Source organism: Mustela erminea, chromosome 1, assembly GCF_009829155.1.
Source record: "Mustela erminea isolate mMusErm1 chromosome 1, mMusErm1.Pri, whole genome shotgun sequence".
Classification (NCBI taxonomy): domain Eukaryota; kingdom Metazoa; phylum Chordata; class Mammalia; order Carnivora; family Mustelidae; genus Mustela; species Mustela erminea.
The window spans coordinates 59,753,865-59,763,955 of NC_045614.1; the positions used below are offsets into that span (position 1 = coordinate 59,753,865).

Here is a 10,091-nt window from a genome sequence, read left to right on the forward strand (position 1 = left end):
AGTTGCCACCAACCCTCATCCATGTTACTGCCTTTGGTGGTCGCCTGGTCTACCCACACCTACTTCTGGCCCCATTCACTTCGTTTTCCACACTGCCACCAGAGCGATTTTTTTCAAAACACCTATGTGGTCTGGGAGACAGACACAGAGAAACTGAGTTGCTTGCCTGAGGCCACACAGAAGGCAGTGGCCCAGACTGGGAGGCAGGAAATTGGTCTTTGAGGTCCCGCCCTAACCTCTCATACCCTCACCCCCATGATTGCTGGGCTGTGGCGAAGACTCAGGTCAGAGTCGGCCAGGATCACTTTTCCAAAGTAAGGTTTTAGCTAGTTCTGGGGCATCTCTTCTGTTCCCAGAATCTGCATGGGAGTGATCCCTACTGTGGAATGTGTTCATGTAGATGCTCAGCCCAGGGTACTGGTTGTGGGAATGCCAGTAAGCCCTGCGCACTCCCTCCCATCTCTACAGCCACTCTGGGCTAAGCCACATGGTTCAGCAACCGCAGTGTCACTGATTGTGACTTCAGGGGCTTCTGATGTCGCAATGACCCTGTGGGCTTGGCCCCGTGGGGCCCTAGGGCCAGTACTCCTGTGGTAGCATGCCAGCCAGGACCATGGCCAGCTCCCAACCTTCTGGTGTCACATAAGCCAGCCTGTGAGTAGCCTGCAGCGTGGAAGATCCACTCACCCACTCCCTCCTGGCTGGAGGCTCTGTATACCCAGGCCTGTGCCTCTCTATGTCACTGAACCAAGAGAGTGTTGTAGCCGGTGGGGGGGGGCAGCGTTGGAGGGGGGTCTTAAGGGGTATAACAGCTCTCATATCTGGTGTCTTCCTGACACTGCCAGCACACCCTGAGCCAAGCCCCCATCATGGTCATACCAGGATTTGGGGAGGCAGCCTAGATGCCTGGGAAGGACAGTCCCAGATCAGCTTGGAAAGCAGGAGCAAGACGCAACCAGGGACAGATGGCCCTGGTGTCAGAGTCCTTCCCTGGCTTCTGCAGTGGCCCTTCTTCTGCCCCTGAGGGAGACAGATTCAGCCATGTCAGTTTGTGGGGTCATGCCGATGGTTTAGGAATCTGCAGGTAGGTATGGGGTGGGACTGAGGGGTGCCCCTTCCCCGCCTCCTCCAGACCACTGGGTTCCTATAGTGGTGACGTATCCTCAGGTCAGTCACTGGTATGGTCACCTCTCCCAGCTCCCCGTTCAGGACTGTTTGAGGCTGCAGAGAGCTCTAATGGCCACTCTGGACCGCACCTCATTCCCTACTCACCAGGTGGGTGGGGGTATAGGCAAAGCACCTAAACTTTCAGAGCCTCAGGTTCCTTTCCCAGAAAACAGGGATGACCATAATCTGCTTTCCATCAGGGGGAGAACATTAAGAGGTCACGCATGGAGCTTAGCAGACACTTCGCTGACCCCAGGGTCTGTGCCTCCCACTGTGACACAAGCACCTGTCCTGGACCAGGACCCTCTCCTGGCTTTTTAGCAGGAGGAGAGCCGGGATTAGGGACTTGCCCGGGTTTCCTGATAGTGAAGGGCTATGGAGCCAGGCCCTTGAAGGGGATCCCAGTGTCCTTATAAGAGCCATGGTCCAGGGTCAGAGACCACAGAGGCCCCCACTAGCCAGCACTGGTGTAGAGGGCCGCACTGTGAGCAAAGCTCTTTGCCAGGTGGCTAGTAGGTGGAGGGGCAGGAACTTCCTGGTGGGCCTGAGGGCCCGGGCCACAAGAGGAGCTGTTGGCATTTCTAGCAGGAGGCTGGCACTGTCACAAGAGGCTCTGAGGTCACACGTTCACAACACGATGGCTGTTTAGACCACAGCGAAGATATATTAGCACAGCCATTGGTGGGTGAGGGTTGCACAATTTGATGGCAAAGGAAACACCAGCAGTCAGGCCTTAACCCCACTGTTCTCCTCCCTGACCTGCCTGCCTCTGCACCAGCAAGAAGACCGTCACTTGTGTATGCTGGTGGGCATGGAAAATGGCACAGAAGTTCTGGAAGGTTTTTTGGCAGCTCCTTTTGAAACTAAACATGGACTTACCATATGCCCCAGCGATGGCATCCTTCTATATTCCAGAAAACAAAGACTTATTTTCATGGGCACACTTGGACATGAATTTTTGCAGCAGCTTTATTTGCCATAGCCCCACACCAGGAACTACCCAGATGTCCTGTAGCAGCTGAGGGTTGAATAAAGCGTGGCACAGCCACACCATGGAGTACTACTTATCCCTGAGAAAGAACCACCTGCTGATACACACGGCTGGGCGGGTTCCCACAGGTGGGGAGCTTATGCTGAGAGAAAGAAGCTTGGCTCTAAAAGATACCTCCTGGGTGGTTCCATTGGTCTAACACTTGTAAAGTCACAGCAATAGAGAGACGAGCACAGATTCATGGTTGCCAGAGTTTGAGATGGGCTGTTCAGCTGAGAACCATCCCAAGTGGTGGTTTTACACACACACACACACACACACGCACACTCTCACACTCACATGTGAGAGCATGTATGACTGCTGCAGTGGGTGAGGTCGGGCATGGGTGACAGGCCAACATGACCCAGCTCTCCCTCAGCCCTGGGAGGTGGGCAGGGACCCCATCCTCTGTTCCCTTTGCGGTCTTGAGGGGAAGCTGAGTGCCTGGTCTGGGTCCAGCCTGGCTCTTCCCACCTCCTTCCCTGCTCTGACAGGCCTCCTTTTGCCTTCCAGCCATGGCTGAAAAGTGTGCCACAGCTTAACCCCCTTCCATGATGAACTCAAAGGACCCCAAGAAGTGCCCCCAGTGTAAGAAGAGTAGAAACAAGGCCCAGGAAGAATTTGCCAGGAAGTTTCCGTACAGGTACTAGATCCCGACACCCCTAGGGCCAAGTCCTGCCTCCTCCCGAAGACCACACCAAAAGCGCATTCCAGGGGTGTAAAAAGTGGACCCAGGAGGAGGTTTCTCATCCACAGGGAGTTCTCTTAGCAGCTCTCTGACAGTCTGGGGTTCATATTCTTCACCTCCTTCCCAATCTGAGTTGAGGGCTTCTAGATAGGTGCCAGGAACTGCTGGGGCCATCCCAGAGCTTAGCTCGATCTTTCCCTCTGAGCCAGTGGCCTCACGGGACCACCTGAGGCGTAGGTTCATGAACGGCTGCCCCTCCAAAGGTCTTATGGGGGTCAGACTGGAGTGGGGTGTAGCTTGTAAAGCCCCAGGGCACTCAGGAACCAGTAGAGAACCCCAGACTGGGCAGCTCTGGGGCCTTGGCCAGCGGCATCAATGCCCTGATGGGTCCTGAAAAAAATGTAGCAACTTTGGAGGGCTTCCTAACTGTGTGACCTTGGGCCAATCACCTGACCTCTCTGTGCCTTAATTTCCTCATGTATGAATGGTTATGAGTTGGCGTCAGGTTAGTGCTGATGAAGCATTTGGAATGATGACTGGCGTAGAAAGTTCCGGACGAGCAAGAGCTATTTGTGTGGCTGGTGGCCGCAGGCTCCCTAAAAATGCCAAGTGCCCACTGCAGGTTCTCCTGGCTGACGGAACCCACTACAGAGTTCCTGCAGCCCTGGGAGGTCACGAAGATGAGCACCTCACTGAGGGACCAGCTGCCCCTGCAGAAGACGCTGGTGCCAACGAGATCCATCCCAGTCAGAGGGTGAGTCACAGGCTGGGATGCCGACAGCCACTGCAGCCCACTGCCCACCACCCACACTCAAGCTGCTGGCCCTCGCCCCTATGTCTGCACAGGGACACACACACACGTGCCTCTCCCGGCAGGCTGCACTTCCAAGCTGAGGAAACTGAGGCTCAGAAATGAGACACCAAATTCCAGTGGTGCCTCCCACAGCAAGGCAGTTTGTGGGAGAGGCTGCACAGGACCCTCAGAGAGGGTCTTAACTGGAGAGTCCTCTGTCCACATTCCACACATGTGGAAACTGGCCTGAGGGGGCAACTTAGCCACCATCCTTCCACACAGCAGAGGCAAAACAGAGGAAGAGCCAGCAAGTTTTCGGTCTCCTTGCAGACTGCTCTGAGGGCGGAGGTGTGGACAGGGACCCTCACGCTAGCCATTTCTAGACTGACCATGTCCTCACAAATCCCCGCCCCCCACGAGCATACACATACTCAAACACCCAGACACCTTTGGAAAGACCCACATCTGAGACCCAGAGAGGCGACATAAACACTCACACTTGTGTGCGCATGTGCACACACGCACACACACATGCGCAGGAACACAGATTCATGCCTCTTCTCTGCCCACACTGGCCCTGACTCTTGTCTTGGTCTCACGTTCCCTCCCTCACCTGGCTGTGGGTTTGCTCCAAATGTCAGAACGGGACGCTGAGCTGCAGAGGCTGAGGGCTGAGTCTCAGCTTCTGCTTCTTCAGAATGGGATCAGCTGCCAGCCCGGGGTCTGCCGGGGACCGGTCAGACTATACGCACAGGCCCAGACTCAGTGCTGGGGCCTGCCGCGGCGGGACTGTCATGGGAAGAGCACTTCTGGAGGGTGACATGGAGCCAAGAACTGGAGGACAAACTGAAGCTGTCGACAATGTGTCAGGGGGCAGGGGGGCTCCTCAACCCACCAGGGCCCAGCACCGGTGGGAGCCGATCCCTCCCCTGGGTGGGACAGGTGGGCAGGTGCCAAGAGCCCTAGGGCAGTGTGGGGGCTGTGGCTACGGGGCCTCTGCCAAAGGCATCAAAGTAGTGGGGAGCTGGGAGAGATCCCCCACCTCATCGTCCACCCTTGGAACTCCCACCAGCCTTCTGTTGGGGAATCAACCAGAGCAGGAACGGTCAGGCCGGAGGGTCACGATCCGCAGATGCCAAAGTAGGGCAGAGTGGGGATGGGGAGAGAGGACAGGAGAGGGCATGGGGGCTCAGGTGAGAAGTAGGGAGCTTGTAGGAGGAGAAACTCCAGGCAGTGGGAGGCAAGTGCCAATGTCCTGAGGCGGGATGGAATGATGTCCCCTTTAGGGAACCTGAAGTTCTGCTTTTCAGGATGGTGAGGGGACAGGTGATGGAGAATGCTAAATGCCCACATCTGTCTGAGGGGGAATGGGGAGCCACTGAAGTCTAGAGATCAGGAGGGTGGCATGCCCAGACCTGATGTAGCCGTTGGAAAAGACTGACTAGGAGAGGAGCAATGTCCTCACTCGGGAAATGGCCATACAGAGCTTGTGCCCCTGCTGGAGGCCATGCAGCTACTGGCAGGCATGAGGATGACACTCACTCGGTGTCTGTGCAGGCCTGGTGGGTCAAGTTCTGGCCACGTCTGAGGCCCCACATGGGAACCCTGTGGGGGTTCGGACGTGGACATCGGTGGGGCGTGGTGGTGGCTAGGAGGGCAGCAGAGGCTCAGTGTGGGGTCCTGGGGAAGATCTGGGCTGGGAGCAGAGTCTTGGTCATGGCCCTGGCCGACGTCTCTGGACCTGTGGGGTTCTGTGTGTCTTTTCTAGGCTTGGGGCCCCAGATGTTACATCACTGTCCTGCTTGTACCCTCCACCACCACCGCCACCTCAGAGCCAACTTTGGGAACTCAAGCTAGTGAGCCGCCGCTTCCCCAGGCCAGGTGCCCGCGCCACCCACCCCTCCAGAAGCCTCTCCCAGGGCCCCACTCCCAGCAGCCTCCCTCTCGGCCCCCGGTTCCTGGCGCTCCAAGCAGCAGCCACAGACAGAGGTGAACTCTAGTGAGGGGAACCGCACTGACGAGGCTCTTCATCGCCTCATCAGCCACACTGTGTGAATAAACTTTTCAGGTTCAAATCCTATTTCCGCCGGACTGAGTGTTTTATTTTCCTAGCGTCCATTTTCTTGTCTATAAAATGAGGTGAGGCTCAATCTTGAGGGGTTGGTGTGCGGTTTAGAGAGAGCAGGAATGTCATTTCCCAGAAGTGATGCCGAAGGTGCACTCACACACCTGATAAGGATATGTGGACAACGGTATTCATTACAGTGCCATAGCAAAGGATTGGAGACCAGCTATGTCCCCTACTAGGGGGCTGTTCACTGATCTTCCATGGCCAGACCCTGAACTACCAGACCACCAGAAATGAAGAACCAGCTCTTTACGTGCTGGTCTGGAACAATCTACAAAGTGTATTCAGATTTTTTTAAAGCACGACAGAAGTGTGTCAGATACGCTTCCATCTTACGTACATTAGGAAACAGTATATGTGTGTGCACGTGTGTGCATGTGTGTGTATGTGTTTGTGTGTGCACGGTAGATAATAATCAGTGTCTCTGGGTAGATGGGGAACCTGGGGACGGGACTACTATTTTCTGAAAAAAAATTTAAGATTTTATTTTTTTATCTGACAGGCAGAGATCATAAGCAGGCAGGGAGGCAGGCAGAGAGCGGGGAAGCAGGCTCCCTGCTGAGCAGAGAGCCCAATGCGGGGCTCAATCCCAGGACCCTGAGATCATGACCTGAGCTGAAGGCAGAGGCTTTAACCCACTGAACCACCCAGGTGCCCCTATTTTCTGAAATTTTAATACAGGAGCCCAATACCATGTTGTTGCTGTATTACAAAGTCTTCAAAGAGAAGTAGCATGGACAGTCAAGAGAATGGTGGGATTGCTTTGGGATTTGTTACAGCAGCACCCCTGGAGGAGGGTGCCTGCAGGAAATGTAAAGGTTTCCCGCTTCTCTGTTTTACAGAGAAAGGGACCAGAAGTTCATCTTGGGAGGGTAAATACAATCAGGGATGGTAATGATAGCCCCCTTGCTAGGAGAGAAGGGTGTGGGGGCTCTGAAGATGACCAAGGGGGCTGCACTGAGTAAGGTGGGCAAGTGGCCCTATTGTCTTGGAAAGAAGGTAGAATGAGGTACCTGGTGAGAATTGAAAAGAGGCCCTCCCCAAGCCCTGGGGAGGAACAGGATGGTGGTTTCAAGCCTGCTCCAGGCAGAGGACTACCCCTGGGGGATGGGGAGTGGGGGTCAGGGGACCTGGGTCTCTCCAGGCTCTGGTGGGAAGCAAACCGGGTGTTCTGTGCACCGGGCAGTATTGGCCTGTTGGTAGAAGGAAGTAGACACCCCAGGATCTCCTCCCACTGGGGTCGGAGGCAGGCTAATCTCCACTTAGAGTGTGTTTAAGTCTCAGGACTTTTCCTTCAATGTTCACAGCTCCATCTTACTTGATATTTGCAAAATACAGCACCGTAAGCCTGTGATGCAGGATAGGGATGCAGTGACACACGTGACCGATGTGTCCCTCTGCCCGGGAGCTGCTTTTCCAGCCGCCCCCCTCCTCCTTCCTCTCCCCGGGGGAACCACAGCTCTCTCCTATCCTTCTAACACTCGTATCTTGAAACAATACATTGTTTGCTTCTCTTTTTTTTTTAGTGATATAAGATTGTATTATGCTCCATGCAACTTCTTGTCTTTAACAGCAAGTTGCTACAAGTCACCTGATGGTAGGTGCGGGTCATTTAATCATTTAGTCATTTAAACAAAGTTTGTCCATCCTCTTTCTGACAGATGCTTGGTTTCCAGTTGTTGCTGTTGTGGATACAGCTGCTCTGAGCATTGCAGCCCTGTCCTGGGCGCACATTGTCCCCTGGAGTGGTGTCACTGGCCAGAGGCTCCTGAATGCCAGCCAGAACCACCCTGTTTTCCCCAAAGGGTCCCACTGCCTGTGGCCACCAGCCCCTTATGGAAAAGAGCCCCTTTGCATCCCCCACCCCATGCACCACTCTCGTTGTGGCCCCAGAGCATTCAGGAAGTAGGTGGGAGGGTATGCACGTGGGGAGAGCTGGTCCTGTAGGTAAAGAAAACTCCTACCAGTCACCCAGCCAGAGTGAGTCCTAAAACATGCATGGTCTCTGGTGGTTTATCTGTTGATCCTGCTATGTCCTGAATGTTTCTATGTACATGATGTCTCAAAGAAAACCAACCCTTCAGGAACATGCATTGCAGAAGTCCTCACAGGGACATGGGCGACCCCTGAATGATGGATAACAGAGGGATGAGTTAGGGTATCACAGCAGCCCAGACAGCAACCTGGGACACGTGCCAGCATTTAAGGGAGGCCATCCTGATCCCCAACTGTCCTCGTACCCTGAGTGCAGTGACAGTAAAACTTACATGAGCAGATGCTTGAAGCCTCCTGCGGACCAGGAGCAGTGAACAGTGTGGTCAGGCTGTGGCTCTGTCTTCTAGGAACATACCCGACGGTCACACCCCACCCAGGCAGGACTGGATGTACGCAGGGATATTACTGCTGCACTGTAACACTAAAGGACACAAAGTAATATAATTGCCCATAATTCAGGGACGAATGAAATAAAAGCAGCAAGTCTGCAATGGAATCATGAGTTTCCGTGGAGATAAACATATGGATGCACATAGTTTCCCACCTGAGGGGCCAAAGCTGTGGTATTTCTCTCCCCATCTTCTAGCAGATGTAGGTCGAGGGCTGCTCAGGGACACTGACTCCCTGCACACCGAACATCCCTGTGCTCAGGTCTGGTGGCCAGAGGGAACCTCCAGGAGGGTGGCAGATGGAGCCGCTGGGAGCCTTGAGGAATGCTACCTGGAAGTGTTTACTGCCACAGGGATGTGGCTTGCGGGGGTTGGTATCATGCCCAGACTCCCTTGTGGTGGGAGCATTGCCAGAATGGTAGGCTCTGGAATGTACAGTCCACAGTCTGTGTCTTCAACATTCTGCTGCCCGGGAAGGGAATGGCTCACTTGCATGGACCATGTGGAGAAGGGCTACATACAGCCTAGGGGTGGGGGAGCCATGGGAGAGAAGGGACCTCTGCCCCCAATGGCTCCATGGGGGAGCTGTTCTGGCCATCTCCTGCTGCGTAAAGAGAACCCAGATGATCTGTCACTGTCACTGAGCCTTCGCCACAGACTGCAGCGCCTGCACCCCAGGAAGAGGTCCCCAGCCCCACAGGGAAGGGCGGCACCCCGACCCCTGGCCCAGGGACCTCGTGGGGAGCTGTAGCAGCCCGGCAGGCTGAGCAGCTCTAGGCCTGGCCTCCTCCACCTTCACCCACCAAGACTATGCAGCCAGTGGCCGAGGCTGACAGATGCAGCCGGCTGAGACACCCAAGCTGAATAATGCATGAAGCAGCATTCGGACAAAGAATCAGAGGTTTATTTTAGCAAAATTTTAAATCATGGAACTCTGCCTCCCAGGAAGCTGCCTGGATAACAAAGCCACCACAGAAAACTGAAAAACAAAACAAAACAAAACAAAAACCAACACCATAACTACAAAAATCTGGGAAACATTTTCCTGACAAAGCCAAAAACAGCAGAACACTGAAACATTTTAAACCAGTCTTTGTAACCCAATCCACCAGTGTCCTTTCCTTGCTGGGGAGGCTGCTGGCCAGCACCCCTCAGCTCTGAGATGGAAAACCACGAAATGGAAGACAGCTGCCAGTAAGCTAAAATGCCAAGTGACCTTCAGTTTGCGCTCTTGATTCCTTCAGGAAGTGGGGGAGAGCTTGTTAGTAGAATAAATCATTGAAGGGTGCCCGAGTGGGCACCCCTCCAGACCCCCTCTTGTCTTGTCCAGCTGGTCACGTGAGACCCTGTCTTCCTCGGCCCATCTGATGACCCGCCTGGGACCTTGCTGTTGAGGGGTGGGCAGTCAGCCTGTGACCTGTGAGGACAGACACGTTCTGGCGCCAGCCGCAGAGGAAGGCGGTCAGAGGACACCAGAGTGGGAGGAATTCCCTGTGACCCACACGAGGGAGAAGAGGCGCCTTCAGCCCCAGGGCCTGGCGTGTGGCCCCCATACTCACAACAGAGGGCGTGACATCAAGTGCCATCAATGGGGGGTGTGCAGTATGAGGGAGTGTGTGTAAATGTGACAAGCTTCAGGACGCAGGAGGCGCTGAAGGACATGACAGCAGGTGCTGTGATTGCAGAACCAGAGGGTGACTTCTAATGGTGACGACCTGGGGGGGCGGGCACTGGATGGGTAATAACTTCAGCAAACAGGTCGCATCAAAGGCTGCGTGGGCACTGAGGGAGCTTGGAACAAAGATGTGTGTCATGGAAGTGTGTGGAACAACTGACTGTGAGGTGGCACGTGACACACTGTGGGTATGGCATACAAGGGAACATGGGAACAAGCCTCCAGG

The 10,091-nt window shown here is 54.7% G+C and overlaps 1 protein-coding gene across 2 annotated transcripts; it reads left to right on the forward strand.

Moving 5' to 3' along the window:
* The first annotated feature begins 567 nt into the window (after positions 1 to 567).
* On the forward strand, positions 568 to 5,758 carry C1H3orf22 (chromosome 1 C3orf22 homolog). 2 transcript variants are annotated; one of them, XM_032340887.1, is made up of 5 exons: positions 568 to 654; positions 2,711 to 2,840; positions 3,508 to 3,639; positions 4,376 to 4,620; positions 5,447 to 5,620. In XM_032340887.1, exons 2-5 carry the CDS (start codon positions 2,749 to 2,751, stop codon positions 5,533 to 5,535), a joined length of 558 nt encoding a protein of 185 aa, XP_032196778.1. In that variant the 5' UTR covers positions 568 to 654; positions 2,711 to 2,748; the 3' UTR covers positions 5,536 to 5,620. The 2 variants fall into 2 exon arrangements, with proteins under 2 accessions (XP_032196778.1, XP_032196852.1); XM_032340961.1 differs by lacking the exon at positions 4,376 to 4,620 and having other exon boundaries at positions 5,447 to 5,758.
* The last annotated feature ends 4,333 nt before the right edge of the window (positions 5,759 to 10,091 follow it).

Coding starts and splice junctions, on each gene's coding strand:
- C1H3orf22 (XM_032340887.1), top strand. CDS start 2,749: ATGATGAACTCAAAGGACCCCAAGAAGTGCCCCCAGTGTAAGAAGAGT. Junction 2,841..3,507: donor GCCAGGAAGTTTCCGTACAG/GTACTAGATCCC, acceptor TGCCCACTGCAG/GTTCTCCTGGCTGACGGAAC. Junction 3,640..4,375: donor AGATCCATCCCAGTCAGAGG/GTGAGTCACAGG, acceptor CTGCTTCTTCAG/AATGGGATCAGCTGCCAGCC.